At 41.0% G+C, this 16,199-nt stretch overlaps 2 protein-coding genes across 2 annotated transcripts; one reads left to right on the top strand and one right to left on the bottom strand.

The window, feature by feature from the left end:
• Positions 1-2: 2 nt before the first annotated feature.
• Positions 3-8,361, top strand: LOC306779651 (extracellular calcium-sensing receptor-like; the record flags this gene model as incomplete). Its single annotated transcript, XM_079271627.1, has 7 exons — positions 3-63; positions 6,040-6,497; positions 6,646-6,855; positions 6,951-7,074; positions 7,147-7,340; positions 7,563-7,844; positions 7,939-8,361. The coding sequence occupies 7 exons, from the start codon at positions 3-5 to the stop codon at positions 8,359-8,361; spliced, it is 1,752 nt and encodes a 583-aa protein (XP_079127753.1).
• Positions 8,362-10,924: 2,563 nt separating this feature from the next.
• On the bottom strand, positions 10,925-14,970 carry LOC306780019 (extracellular calcium-sensing receptor-like; the record flags this gene model as incomplete). Its single annotated transcript, XM_079272184.1, has 9 exons — positions 14,828-14,970; positions 14,439-14,733; positions 14,201-14,287; positions 13,663-13,932; positions 13,135-13,338; positions 12,766-13,041; positions 12,141-12,365; positions 11,914-12,037; positions 10,925-11,835 (listed from the first exon to the last, which is right to left on the bottom strand). The coding sequence occupies exons 1-9, from the start codon at positions 14,935-14,937 to the stop codon at positions 10,925-10,927; spliced, it is 2,502 nt and encodes an 833-aa protein (XP_079128310.1). The 5' UTR covers positions 14,938-14,970.
• Positions 14,971-16,199: the final 1,229 nt, after the last annotated feature.

Genomic DNA, 16,199 nt, shown 5'->3' with positions numbered 1-16,199 from the left:
AGATGAGAAATGAGAGGAAGACTCTGATACGAAAGAGGAGGAAGATAACAAGATCAAGATCAGGTAGACATACAAAAACAAAAATCGGTCCAGAAATGCCCCCATATCTGCCCTCCTCACCCTCTGAGCTTCATGAACAATTATTTACTTTTATATGCAGGTCTGTGTCATCCCCTTTGGTGGTTTTGGTCATAGTTCGACACCACCCATCAGGGCAAAGGCAGTCATGTGGGAGGCAGGACAAACTCATATCATCGTGATAACATCAATTATGTGATGTGTTGTCTGTTTATCACTTTCATTTTTGAGTTCTTAATTATTTTTGTGCTATTGAAGCTCATCTTTAACTTTTTTTTTTATTGATTTTCTTTACCTCAAATACTCATCAAGGGGTAAACTCTGAAAGCACAGTGGAGGTAAAAGATAAACAAGAACAAAACAATATAAGATAATTTTTACTTACATCAACTAATGTCACTGTAGAGGTCAACTGCTGGGCCCTAGCCCTATTTTTAGGCCTCTGAAAATTGCATACCCATACTAAAAAGACTGTAATTCGATAACTACAAGGTCTAATTTAATAATTTTGATGTTATAATACAGGTAACACTTGTGAGATTTGTTCAGATGTGTAAATATTGTGTATATGTTACTGGTTAATGGTAAATGAAGATGGCACACAGCTCAAATAGAAAAATTTCAAGTTCGCCTGAAAAAAAAGCACTTTTATTGATATTATTTCTTTGAAATAATGTAGTTGAAAGCCTAATATCACAGCACAACATGTCAGCAGTCTCTCTTCAAATGTTTGCTTTGATAAAGTGGAGCAAAAAAAAGGTAGAGGTTTTAGTAGAGGTCATGCGAGGTCAAGCAGAATTGTCATTTTGGAACCAGCTGTTCTAGCTATTCCATTGTACTTTTATATACTATATAACTATATATTGCACTTGTTTTATCACTGATAGTATTCCATCTATCCAAATACAGCAGTTTGGCATCATCTCGAGAGCTATAATCCTCTCTAAACCCTGTCTGTGTCTGTGAACCATGGATCCGTTCTCGTCTGCCTGTGTCTATGTGAGGCTTTTCTCAGCCTGTGATTGGCCAATTCCAGACCATGATCACTCGTTCGACGCGTCAGAGTCTCAGGAATGCATTGGGGGACACGTGGGCCTGATTGACAGAATCGTTAGCCGGAAAAAAACAAAACCGCGCCGTGCGTCACCCTGTATAAAAACGGATTTTCCGAAAGTGAATTCCCTTCCCCCACGGTCCCACAGGCTTGTCTGCCCCCTTCCTCCCGAAAACACTTAAAAAAACACAGGCAATACGTAGCAACAGTGTATCAAGAAAACATAGATTTCCTGCATATAAAATAAAATAATGAAGAACTCAATTTAATAAAGGAAAAACTCATACATTGGCTTTCATGTACACACACTTTGCACTTCCACCACCATCACACACACACACACACACACACACACACACACACACTAATCATTTGCCATCATGCTGTTATTGTCTTACTATCACTCTTGAGAGGAGTAATTTGGGATTGTGTGCCATCCTGTTTACTTGGTTGCAAAAAGGCTTGACATATATTATAAGTACCCACATCAATGGTTCAACTGTTCAGAAGACGATGGGGATATGTCACAGTTTGGATACTGTCAGTTGGCTATGCAACTGAACTTCAAAGTGTTTTTGCTCTAGGTGGATGTCTAGAAATATAACTTTTTCCTACTGCATTGTGAGGGATTTTACTTTTTCATTGCACAACTGTTTATGTATGTTGAATGTACTGCCACTGAGAAATCTAACTCAGTATATTGTACATATTCTAAGTGTCCAGAACAGCTGCATCCATGTGTTGGTTCTCCTGTCTCTTCACTCGGTGGCCCTCCTCGGTCCCATCTCTGCTCCTAGTCTGGCTTGTGGGCAGACAGCTGGGGCTCAGGGTGGGACTGAGAGAAGGGATGTGTTTACAATTTGTAAAAGATCAGTGGTCATGCAGTTTGAAATATTTTTGAAAAAGTGTGTTGGTAGAATATCCAAGCAACAGGAGGATGACTTCAGATGTTGTATAATGTCTTCTAGGCTTCTACGGTCGATTGAATGAAATTGTGTCATGATATTTGAATGGATGTTATTCAGAGATCGGGACAACACATATCCTGTGGTTGGTGTGGAGGCACTGACTGCTTGTCTAATTTTCTGAATTTTGTCAGTAAAAAAGGAGGCAAATTGATTGCATGCCCAGGTGGATTAGAGCTCAGCAGCTACCGACACTGGAGGGTTTGTTAGCCTGTCGACGGTAGCAAATAAGGCGCGTGTATTGTTCTTGTTTTTGGTTATGATGTCAGAGAAGAATGTCTGCCTTGTATTTCTAAATTCCAAATTATAATTGCGAAATCTCTCTTTATAGATGTCACAGTGAACCTGGAGATTAGTTTTTCGCCACCTGCGCTCAGCTTTCCGACACTCTCGTTTCTCTATTTTGACCAGCGTAGCATTTCTCCAAGGAGATCTTTGCTTACCCGAGACAACCTTCACTGTAGTGGGTGCAATGGCATCAATACTATTTTTAACTTTAAAATTGAAGCCATCTACAAGCTCATTGACTGAGAGGCAAGAGAGGGCTGGTGTGGAGGAGAACTTCTGAATAAATAGTTCACTGGTGTTTTCAGAGATGTAATGCTTTGTCACAACCTTGGTTTGGACATTTGTGTGCAAGGAGATTGCACTGTCAAAGAAAACACAGAAATGATCAGAGAGTGCAACATCAGTCACAGCAACCTTGGAAATGTTTACACCTTTGGTGATGATTAGGTCCAGAGTGTACCCCCTGTTGTGGGTGGGTCCTGTCACATGCTGAGTCAGATCATAGTTATCAAGGACACCACATAGTTCTACAGACTCTCTGTATTATCAACATGGATATTAAAATCACCAACAATAACAACACAGTCAAAATCAATACAGATTACAGACAGCAGTTCAGTAAACTCATCAAAGAAGGTTGCACAGTATTTAGGCGGTCTGTAAATGTTTAGGAATAAAGCTTGAGTGGAATTCAGAGCCACATATTCAAAATAACTAAAATGACCAAAGGACATCTGCTTGCATTGAAGAGAATCATTAAATAAAATAGCAACTCCACCTCCTTTCTTATGTGCTCTTGTTTCACTCATGAAACTGAAGTTGTGAGGTGTTGATTCAATAAGAACAGCTGCACTGTTATCTTGATTTAACCAAGTTTCAGTTAAAAACAAAATGTCCAGTTTGTGCCTAACAATAAAATCATTGATTAAAAATGTTTTTCCTGACAGAGACCTGACATTTAATAAAGCTAAGTTTAATGTGGTTAAAGCTTTCTTTGCCCAATTTATTTGGACAGGCTGACGAGGAATGTATGCTAAGTTTGATAAGTTTGCAGGTTTATGTAAGAAATTTGAGCAAAGAACTGTGTTCAGTAGATATAATACAAGTGTTTAATAATTCATAATTAAGAATTCATAATTAGTCATAATCATAAGTGTTTTGGAAATGCATAATTAAGATAAGCATAAAGTGTTTTAGGATAAGCAGCTAGAAGTAGAATTTGAGACATGAAGCTTTTGCCAAAGTTGCAAAGTTGCAGAAGTTTAACATTTATACTGAAGGATTATAATAGAAGGGATTAAGCAATAACTGACAGTCTTTGAATGTGTTAGGAGCTCAGGGAAAGAGAGTCATGAAGACAGGCATTTACAGAAGTGCACAGGGAAGTTAGCTAATAGGCATTGGGATAAACGGAAGGGGAGGAGTTGCGAACGGATATGAGGGCGGGAGATAGAAAGTGTTTTTCTGCCTCTTTTTAGCGTGTGGTTGCCTGGGACGGCTGTGTCCTGGGACCAGAGGTAGTTTTTTCCAAAGTGGGTTAATATTGTAATATTTCTTAGGAGTAATTTACTCCATTGTGTAACTGTAATCGTACTTGCATCAGTGGGATTAAATTCCTTTTAATTGTAAACCAGTTTTGGTAGATTTATTGTTGCAGCGTGTCGACTGTACAAAGCAGCCGGACACGTGCTCTGGCCTCCTCGCTGTGGAACAGACTCAAACTTCCACATTTACTATTGTTTCTTCGCAGCCTCACCTTTCTTTTTCTATAAACTTGCAGGACAGGAATTGAAACGGCTAGCTGCATACAGGGCCCCGACTTTTCCTGGGGAGAGTCATTGGTGTCATTAGCCTTGTAGCCTGGACCCAGAAGATATCAATTATTTCCTTTATCAGGTAGGGGAGACAGAGGATGGTTGTGGAACCGTCGAGGAGTTGGGCGAGGAGTGTGTTTGGTTCCAGCAATGACCAGCTCTTTCATGTGGTCAGTGAACTCCAGGTGGGGGGAGGATGGGGAGAGTGTGAGAGAGGATTGACAGCTCAGCAGTCAAAAGTATGGACCTGAAATAGAAGTAGGTGCTGGGGAGGGAGGTAAAGACTCCTCGTCTAGGAAGGGTAGGGAAAGTGGGAGATCGGAGGCGGTCCCTGATAATGAGGTTGGAGACTCCTCCTTTCCTTTTGGCTGTCGTTAGGCGGGGGCATCCTTCCCGTAAGGTCTCCATGGCGATGCTGTGTGGTTATCTCTTGTTTAGACTCCTCTTGTGTCTTGTCCTTGGCAGTAGGGACAGACGGGTGACGCAGGGAGAAAAATAGGTTAGAGGTAAACTTGTTCAGGCAAACTCCATGCGCTGTAAAAAGATGTCTGCGCTCCCAGAAAAGGTAGAAATTGTTGATAAAATGTACTGAATGGTCAGTACATGCAGTTGACAGCCATTTGTTCAGTGCAAACAGCCTGCTGAGTCCTTCATCTCCTCCTCTGACTGGTGGAAGCGGGCCACTGATGAACACCTCAACCTTGACAGAGCTGACTGTGTTTAACAGATCAATAAAGTCTCGCTTCAGAACTTCAGACTGTTGTTTCACAATATCACAGATTCCTGTATGCACAATGATGTTTTTCGCTGTGGGATAGTCAGCCACGATGTCCAGGATTTTGTCTCTCATGTCAGAAACCATATCTTTCGGAAAGCAGAGTATTTTGGTGTTCTTGCTGCACAGTTTTCTGACATCTTTTACAGCATAGTCACCAACAATCAGAGTCTCAGGCCCAGTCATTAGCTTTGCCTCCGGCCTTTTACTCTCACATTGACTCTCAGTTCTTACCCTGCTTTGAGGAGATAGCTGCTTATCCAGGTCATCAGATGGAGATTTAGGATCCTGCGACAATGGAGCAAATCTGTTTTGAAGTTGTAGGCTTGGTTGTTGTGGAGGTGTTTTGCAGGTTTTACTTTTCTCAGCTGTCCTTGGCTTTGGCCGTCTGGGTGCAGGGGTTGAGGAGGAGTTCTGCCTGTGTGCTAATGCAGGCCAGCCAGTCGCATCACAAATCTCAGGGCGCTGGGCTCTGCCTGTTAGTCGTCCTCCCACATATTTTCTCTTCGGCTTTGCACCGAGAGAGTTCCAGGGAGGACTACCATTTGAAGATTCATTATCTGCTCTCTCCTCCTGCTTCTTGGTAGGCCTGGTTGTGCTAGTAAGCTGTGTCTTAGCTTGCGTTTGTCCAGTGTTTTGAGTCCATGGTAAAGTGGTATCATTCCCGCACAGTCCATTTACCGCCACGTTTACTTCTAGTCGGTGGATTTTTGTTTCCAAGACTGCAATCTTCTGTCGGAGTTTGTAGTAGTTGTCCGTGGCGAAGGGAGGCATCTTGCTGCTACTTAGCTTCAACTTAGCTGCTAGTTAGCATTAGCTAACAATCCAAATAGCTCGACGACTTTCTGGATTTGTCTTCACTCAAACGTTGAAGAGTGATATATGTGATATATCTGGCAAGATATATGTGATATATCTGGCAAATTGAAGAAAGAAAATGCAAGAAAATGCAAGCAGAGGCAAGAGCAAGCAGCAAAGCGACTGCACTCTCTCATCAAGGTCGCAATTCGTCCAGGTGACTGAGCACCAGTGGTGATCTTCTCCAAAATGTTGTCTCAACTAAAGTAGCAAAAGGGGTTTTTGGTGTTGCTATTAGAAGTTCAGCTGTACCTGGATTTGAAAATTATATCAGAAGTTTGCACCCAATTCATCGTCCTGAAGATGAGTTCCTAAGAGAATTCTGGGAAGAGGAATTTGGGTGCAGTTCTGGGGCCTCACCTCTCTTTTCACATTCCTCTCCATCATTCAAATATTTAACCCCATTAAATATTCCTACATCATCTCCTGCCAATAGATTTTCTCAGAAAGTTTCTTTGCCACTCTGCAGTGGGACAGAGTCCCTGGAGGGAGTGAAGAATCCCTTCACTGATGTCTCCCAGGTTAGGGTGGCATATAACGTCTACCTTGCTGTTTATGCTGCAGCTCATGCTCTTCACAGCCTTCTCTCCTGCCCTGATAGAGAAAGCTCATCTGGAAACAACAGCTCCACCTGCTCTTCTCCAAAACACATAAAACCCAAAGAGGTTAGCATGATATTCTACCCTTTGTTTTTCAAATTCCATATCAAATAATGATGTTAATAAACCCCCAAATAGGTTTGTCATAGGCATTATTTTTGTACATGCTGTCAGTGTGTCAATATGACTATATTTAATATCTTCATACTTTCAGCTGATGCAGCACTTGAACAACGTGAATTTCAGCACGCCACAGGGGGAAATGTTTTATTTCCAAGGCACAGACATTCCAGCAAAGTACGACCTTGTCAACTGGCAAGAAACCCCTGAGGGGTCACTCAAACTTGTTTTGATCGGTCGTGTGGACGGGTTTGACCTCCACCTTAATGAATCAGCTATTCAGTGGAGCACAGGATCCAACCAGGTGGTTAAAAATGAACAATATTGATTCAGGCCAGTACTAAAATATGATTCACAAGGCATTATGTCTTAAGAATATTGTTTTCATTTGTTGTGCAGGTGCCTGTTTCAGTGTGCACTGAGAGCTGTCCCCCAGGTACCCGAAAGGCAAACAAAAAAGGAGGACCTCTCTGCTGCTTTGACTGTATCCAATGTGCTGAAGGGGAGATTAGCAATCAAACTGGTGAGAAAATGTCTCCATAAGACACCCTCTTTGTGTTTTACTTTCTTTAACTCCTCTCTCTTCCTCTCCCATATTCCCTTCACTGTGAGCGTTGTCCATCTGAGTTTTGGTCCAATGCTAAACAAACTGCCTGCATCCCTCGTCAGCTGGACTTCCTTTCCTTTAATGAAACCTTGGGCATCACCCTGACTACAGCAGCTCTGTCTGGTGCAGCGGTGACAACAGCTGTGTTTGTGTTGTTTCTCTGTTACCGTCAAACACCTGTGGTGAGATCCTTAAATAATGTAAACAATACCGTACTGTACACTTTCAACAAATTGTAATTGTGCAGCTTTAGCTGATCAATCTGTTTCATTTAATATCCCACCATGCCATTTTTTCTACAAGGTAAGTTGGAGAACAAAACATTAGGTTCACCTTAAACATGTCCTGTTTGGCTTATGGTTAATGTGCTTGACTTTTTTTTAAATATTACTTTTCAATTGTAGGTGCGAGCCAACAATTCAGAACTGAGCTTCCTGCTTCTCCTGTCCCTGAAGTTGTGCTTCCTGTGCTCACTGGTGTTCATTGGTCGTCCATCAGTCTGGTCGTGTCGGTTCCAACAGGCAGCTTTTGGGATCAGCTTTGTACTTTCTGTTTCCTGCCTTCAAGTAAAGACTATAGTTGTTCTGGCAGCTTTCCGCTCAGCTCGGCCTGGTGCTGAAGCCTTGATTAGGTGGTTTGGTCGAGGCCAACAGAGAGGAAGCGTCTGTCTTCTTACTTGTGTACAGGTACTAAACTTTTTTTAATTTTAATTTGTTTTAATATGTACATAAACTTATACAATATTTTACATACATTTGATTACATTTTATTTTAATACAGATTACCATCTGTGTGACATGGCTGTCCCTCAGCCCCCCTGTGCCTCAACGTGATCTGGGTTTCCAAGGGTCAACGGTCACCTTGGAGTGTGCCATGGCCTCTGTGGTGGGCTTCTCTCTGGTTCTGGGTTACATTGGTCTGCTGGCCTGCACCTGTCTCCTCCTGGCCTTTCTTGCTCGGAAACTCCCTGACAACTTCAACGAGGCCAAACTGATCACCTTCAGCATGCTGATATTCTGTGCTGTCTGGGTGGCCTTTGTCCCTGCCTATATTACCTCTCCTGGGAAATACACTGTTGCTGTGGAGATTTTTGCAACCCTGGCCTCTAGCTATGGTTTACTGCTCTGCATTTTTACCCCCAAATGTTTCATCATTCTCTTGAGGCCTGAGAAAAACACAAAAAAACACCTGATGGCCCGATGACAGGGATAAATTAACAGTACACACATATGGGTAAATCAAATATGACCAATATTCCCCATACAGCTATTCTTCAGCTCCTCTTAGTTTTAGTTTTTTCAATTTCTATGCATTTATCATATTCCTTAAGTGTAATGTTATGAAACCATAAAAAATGTTGATTGATTTTCCAAAAATAAGAAATATTGTATGTTATAATAATTATTGTTGCTTTAGTGTTTAGCATATCTCTAAATGTCATTGCCTAATGCCATATCTATAATTACTGAAGATAATATTTGACATTATTAAAAAAAAAATTTCATATTAAATTGTCTTTATTGTAGTCTCTGTTAAAAGATCAATCACAGAGTGAAAGCAGGCACATGTCGTCTTATGTTAAATATTTCTCGTACTGGGTTCTGATTTTACAGACTGTACTATGGACGTACATTCAAGGTTTCTATACTCGATACCTGAATACATTGTTGTGAAGTGCTTGTGCTCAATATCAGGAAGACAAATAACTACAGTGGTAATGGGAGCTCAGTGGACTGCAATAGCCTAGAACAGGGGTCTTCAACGTTTTTCAGGCCAAGGACCCCCAAACTGATAGAGAGATGGAGCAGGGACTCCCGACTATATATATTGTATAAAATTGTGTTTTGTATTAAACTGGGCCGAGTGCCATGCACATACCTTGTTATTATGCATTCAATACTAAGCTATTAAATAATACACAGGTTGATATATTCATGTTTTTATTTTAAACATGTGCAAGGTAGGGTGGCCGTGACACTGCTATTTAGAAACATACCTTGTCAGCTGATACCAATGCCAATATCAACATTGTCTGTCAATTGCATGATAATCATGCATACAAGCTATTCAAATTGAAGTTTTTATTTTAAACATAGATGTGGAAATGTAAAATGAGTGATGGCCTATTAGTGCCGCTGCCATGCATAAACATATCTGTTATCTTGCATACAATACTGAACTATTAAAATAATGGAAAGATTCATGTTTTTTGTAAATTGTTTACAAGAGCACAAAGTTCTTCATAGATCTAGTCTCCTAAATTAGTTCTCAAAGTGCGCAAGATTGATTCATTTAACTTTAAAATGTACAAACAATCTTAACATGCATCCCCCTGGACCCCTTAGAGCACATGTGTCAAATTCAAGGCCCGCGGGCCGAATCCGGCCCGCCACGTCATTTCATGTGGCCCGCGAATCCGCCAGCAAAAAAAAAATTATAATCAAAAAATGATTTCTTTTTTTTTTTTTTGGAAAAATAATTAAAAGTTAGACTTGAAAATAAAAGTATCCCCATGGTCGAAATTATGAGATAGAAAGTTGAAATTATGTGATAGCATGTTGTCTGTGTACCGACATTAAAACTATCACAACAAGTGGACAGGAGAGGCAACAGCCCGAAAAGAGGTTTTCCAACGATTGAAAAAGATCGACAAATAATCCCAAAATGTCCACGGAGAGAAAAATATATGCAGAGGGAAGAAAATGTAATGAAAGATGGGAAAGCGAATACATGTTTGTGCTTCAAGGAGAAAAACGTGTCTGTCTTCTGTGTTATGAGGCGTGTCGGTGATGAAGGATACAATTCACGTCGGCATTTTGACACCAAACACGGAGCTAAATTTAGCCTCCAAGAAAAACATCAAATTGTCCAAGAATTAAAAGGCAGACTGCAGTCACAGCAGAATCTATTTACACAGCTACAGCCCAGTGCATGCTAAAGGTATGTGAGCAGAGCTCCGACCTGATACAGACTTTTACAAATGTCAGTTTGTGAAGAAACACCATCGCAGACCGAGTTCATGAACTAGCAGCAATCTAACAACACAGCTAGCTAAGAGACGAGCAGGTACTTGTGTTTCTAATGAACTGTTGATGAAAGCACAGACAACACGGATACAGAGCATCTATCCATGTTTATCAGACCTGACTCTCAGTGAGGAGCTCTTGGATGTAGCTGCCATGCACAGGACGACGACAGGGAGGAACATTAGTGATGCAGAGAGGTGACACGAACAGCTTTGAACAAAGTTAATGTATTAACTTGTGTTTGATATTTGTCTTTATTTTCTTTAATAGTTTGATCTTTGATAGTCATGTGGATTTCTTAACCCTCAATTAAAAATGATTTATGTTATAATAACAGAAATGTGTTTAAATATCATTTTTCATTTATATAACTGCATGTACAATATTTTTACACTTGAATAAACAATAATCAAATGCAGAGAGTTATTTAACAATATGTTAGGAGAAGTTAGTTGTACAGTCTTACAGTTACAACCGGCCCTTTGAGGGTGACCGTGATGCTGATGTGGCCCAGAGTGGAGATGAGTTTGACACCCCTGCCTTAGAGGGTCCAATGTCCTCCTTCATAGTCTCACTAAATCCTGTTTGAAACACTGATTCTTTCATATATGAGACAAGTCATCAGCCCAGCTTTCACAATAACTAAACATCGCTATTAGTATCAACCTTTAGCTCAAAAGAACGTTTGTATTGAATAAAGAAAATGCATCAATTATGCCTTGGTAATCTAAGTGCATGTTTTATGACTGGATGACCCGACCCATGATTGCTTTCTTTGTGTTCCTCTCTGGTCGCAACAGGATTATATAACATTTGGGTCCAAATAGTGCTAATAAGATACCAAAACTAGATGCCAGGATGGCAAAAACCTCCACAGCATCTGCATATTTGCCTGGAGAGTTGACATAAGCAGGGACAAAGGCCACCCACACAGCACAGAAGATCAACATGCTGAAAGTGATGAGCTTGGCCTCATTGAAGTTGTCTGGAAGATTCCTTGCCAGAAATGCTAACAGGAAGCTGAGGACAGCCAGTAAGCCAATATAGCCCAGTAACACTGCAAAACCAATGGTGGACCCAACTACACACTCATAAGTTATCTTGTCGTTGTGGTATTGAGTGTTTTTATGGGGAGCTGGTGAGGCACAGACAATCCAAGCAGTGCAGATTGCTGCCTGAATAGAAGTAAGAACCATAACTGTCCCTCGCTGCTGCACAGCACCAAACCACTTTAGACTGGCTCCACCTCCTGGCTTGGAGGCCTTGAACACAGCCAGAACCACCATGGTTTTTACCAGAATACATGAGACACAAAGCACAAAGCTGATCCCAAATGCTGCATGTCTCAGTTGGCATGTCCACAGCCTGGGCCGGCCGATAAACAGCAGTGAACAAAGGAAACATAATTTAAGTGACAGCAAGAGCTGGAAACTAAGTTCTGGATTGTTGGCGCGTACTATAGGGGTGTTGTGATAATATATGAAGATCCACAGGACAACAGCACAGGTGAATGTGCCCAACAACGAGATGGTTGTCAAGCAGATACCCAGAGGCTCATGGTAGGAGAGAAACTCAGTTTTCTTAGAAACACAGTGGTCACGCTGGGGGCTGGACCAGAAATCCTCCGGACAATTGGTGCACTCCATGGAGTCTAAGAAGACAGGGAAAGTGTTGAGATACATGCTTAAATTATATCTCCAAACTGCTCTGTTTAAAACTGAATACCAACCAGTCTTATTGCTGATCTTTCCCTCAGAACAAGAGATGCAGTCAAAACAGCACTCAGATTCCCCCTTCTTTCTGGCCACCCGGGTACCTGGAGGACAGCTCTCACTGCACACTGACTTGGGTGCCTGTATGTAGAAAAATAAATATCTGTTACCCTACACTACTCTACACTGCTATAATGAGTCATCCATGGGATTCAAAATAGTTGTCTGAATAATCAGGAATAACCTTTTTGGATTCAGAGTTCCAGAAGATTTTGTCTTCATAAAGTGTGAGTTCTTCACCTTTGGCTGACTCTTTAACCTCACCCACATTCTGAATTTTAGTTCTTCCGTCAGGGAGCCACAGCCAGTTCATGACATCATATATTGGTATGGCATCACCGTTCTCTTCAAATGACACTTGATCACCAAATGGTGTGGTAAAGTTGACCTTTTCCAGGTAATGCACAAGCTATAATTATCAAAAAAAAGGGACAGAGGAAAATAAAAAAGGACAGATAAAAAATAACCATGGGGACACATCAGTGCTTAGTATTCAATATTTCAACTGGATACTACACTTATGAACATTTGAAGACATGCTTCCAACAATTCCAACATAGCATTTTCTTCAAAGAGAAGTCACATCACTGATAATACCGTATACCCAGTGAAAACAGTTGTTGGCTCTGACCTGATATTGTTATCCACTGCTGTTACCCATGTAGGGAACATCCTTTCAGCTATTTGCTTTAAGATTAGGAAACACACAGCTTTGTATTTAATTCTATACCCTAAACGCTACTCCACAATAAATGCTAAAGCACAGGATTTAGTTACCTAAACAGGTGGAGTGTAAACTGATATCCCACCTGCCATGACTCCAGTCTTTGCAAAGTTCCACAGCTGTTCCCACTGAAAGGCCCTCCCCCCGGCTCACACTGCAGCATGTCATCAAGAGCATACGCCAGGGCATACACCGCCTTGTACACGTTGTACTCTGGCCTCAGGTTTGAAATGTCCAAGAACTCAGTCTCCACATTCTCTAGATCTTCCTGTCCAGTGCATAGTGATCCCCCAGCTTCCACCCAACCTGCATGAGCTGGCGCAAATCTACACTGAAATGTGTATTCCCAAAACTGATTTACCTGAAATGTATTCAAAACAGAGTGTCATAAATTATGACAATATACTGTATTAGTATTGCAAAATACCAGATCAGATTGCAAGGTTAAACTCACCATGGTATTTCCATAGCTGTTGTGTTGTAGGTCAGGTCGTATTTGTAACAGGAAGTTCCTGAAACCTGGTAAGTCTCCTCGACGGATGGCAATGCCCAGAGTGCCACCTATGTACGGCATGAGTTGGGGGGTCTGAAGCCCAGTAGTTCCAATCCAGGCTTCGCTGGCCATCCACTGCAGGCCTGTCACATTCTGCCTCACCACCTGTGCATTGCATTACAAATATGTAAATTCATACTGTCAGGACACGGTTGGTGTCTTGCCTTAGTCATTCAAATATGTGTTTTACACAGTAGTATGAGCAAAGTAATACATGTCATTACAATTAGAGGGCAATGTAATTTGTCTCATTTAGTGATCTCAGTATAATACCCTGCTTACAGCGCCTTGAACAATAAGACGTGATTTATTCAATTAAATCTATTTTTTACAGACAGTTTTATTGACACTTACATTTTTCGGTTTGATGAATAAAACATTAAGGTGTATAATTATATTAAGTTATGATTAAAGTATTTCAAGCCCAACCTCTTCCATGAGGTTAATCATGTGATTCTCATGTGCAAACACAATGACCACACGAGCTGTAGATTTCCTCATCACATCCACAATTCTCCTTAGTCCTGCTGGGTCATTGCCCCAGGGCAAAACCTCAAGGTAGGCCAGACACCCTGCACCAGACTGAGCCATGTCAGATTGGAAGGAATGGGCAGCATGGAGTCCATAATCATCATCACTGACCAGCAGACCTGTCCAAGTCCAGCCAAAGTGCCGGAGAATCTGAATCATAGCACGCACCTAAGTAAATGCAGAGTGGTGGGATTAGTGCACAGGCTGGAATAATCTTTCAGTTGGGAACCTGATAAACAGGTTCGACAATGGACCATGTTTAACCGTTGCCTTTCAGCATTGTTAGCTCAGACAAAACAGCTCCGTCAATGGCACAAGGAATGTGACAGGTATTACGCTAAAGGAATACATTTTTCATTGCAGCAGATTCTTTCTGAGGAATGTTTAGGTGCAACAGCTTTTTTTCTGCTTTTTTATTTTACTGATAGACGTTCACCTGGAAAGCGTCACTTGGGATCGTCCTAAAGAAGGATGGAAACTTTTGCCGGTCACTCAGGCACGAACATGTGGCAAAGTAACTCACCTGTTAAAAAAAACAGACTATACAGCCTAAAAACATTCAAAGCCTTTACCAGCCCTTTAAACTTTTCAAGCGGATTAGTCCATGTTTACAATTTACATTACATTTGAAACCAAATCAAAATAATTCGAAAGATTTACGGCAGAAAACTTACCATAGGTACTCTGTACAAACCTAGGACAGTGGAGCTGGCAATAGAACGTGTAGAAGAAGAATCACCCACAATTCCTAGGACCGGAGGGGTTCCTACACAGGTATCGTCTAATATAAACTGCTCTTCTCGACCACTGGCTAATGACAACGCTGCACGGAATCCAATTACAAGTGTGCCACAGTTGTCATAAAGACTGTATCCCACAGTCACATTAGGTAGAAGATGGGAGTTTTTGTTGATCTCATCAATGGCGAAGGCCATGGTCATGGCATATCTGAACCCTGCAGTGACAAAGCTAATACATAAAATGTCACGGTTAACCACTAAAAAGCAATTCATTATTTATAATTACCCACGCATGTTGTCTGCTATATGAGTATGAAACATACCGTTGGCAGGTGGGCTGATTTGGTTCTGAGGTGAACGACAGCTCAGGGAAGACAGAGGTGTAGTGGATGTTAAACAGCCCACCCAAAACCACATCACCAGGCTTGTGCATCCCATTAAGATAAAATTGTCTCCTTAATTTACAAGATGAGAAATGAGAGGAAGACTCTGATACGAAAGAGGAGGAAGATAACAAGATCAAGATCAGGTAGACATACAAAAACAAAAATCGGTCCAGAAATGCCCCCATATCTGCCCTCCTCACCCTCTGAGCTTCATGAACAATTATTTACTTTTATATGCAGGTCTGTGTCATCCCCTTTGGTAGTTTTGGTCATAGTTCGACACCACCCATCAGGGCAAAGGCAGTCATGTGGGAGGCAGGACAAACTCATATCATCGTGATAACATCAATTATGTGATGTGTTGTCTGTTTATCACTTTCATTTTTGAGTTCTTAATTATTTTTGTGCTATTGAAGCTCATCTTTAACTTTTTTTTAAATTGATTTTCTTTACCTCAAATACTCATCAAGGGGTAAACTCTGAAAGCACAGTGGAGGTAAAAGATAAACAAGAACAAAGCAATATAAGATCATTTTTACTTACATCAACTAATGTCACTGTAGAGGTCAACTGCTGGGCCCTAGCCCTATTTTTAGGCCTCTGCTCGAAAATTGCATACCCATACTAAAAATACTGTAATTCGATAACTACAAGGTCTAATTTAATAATTGTGATGTTATAATACAGGTAACACTTGTGAGATTTGTTCAGATGTGTAAATATTGTGTATATGTTACTGGTTAATGGTAAATGAAGATGGCACACAGCTCAAATAGAAAAATTTCAAGTTCGCCTGAAAAAAAAGCACTTTTATTGATATTATTTCTTTGAAATAATGTAGTTGAAAGCCTAATATCACAGCACAACATGTCAGCAGTCTCTCTTCAAATGTTTGCTTTGATAAAGTGGAGCAAAAAAAGAGGTAGAGGTTTTAGTAGAGGTCATGCGAGGTCAAGCAGAATTGTCATTTTGGAACCAGCTGTTCTAGCTATTCCATTGTACTTTTATATACTATATAACTATATATTGCACTTGTTTTATCACTAATGGTATTCCATCTATCCAAATACAGCAGTTTGGCATCATCTCGAGAGCTATAATCCTCTCTAAACCCTGTCTGTGTCTGTGAACCATGGATCCATTCTCGTCTGCCTGTGTCTATGTGAGGCTTTTCTCAGCCTGTGATTGGTCAATTCCAGACCATGATCACTCGTTCGACGCGTCAGAGTCTCAGGAATGCATTGGGGGACACGTGGGCCTGATTGACAGAATCGTTAGCCGGAAAAAAACAAAACCGCGCCGTGCGTCA

This window comes from Melanostigma gelatinosum (genome assembly GCF_949748355.1).
Source record: "Melanostigma gelatinosum genome assembly, chromosome: 7".
In the NCBI taxonomy this organism is placed as follows: domain Eukaryota; kingdom Metazoa; phylum Chordata; class Actinopteri; order Perciformes; family Zoarcidae; genus Melanostigma; species Melanostigma gelatinosum.
Note: the sequence above shows the minus strand (reverse complement) of the source record. Positions and strands in the feature narration are given on the sequence as shown.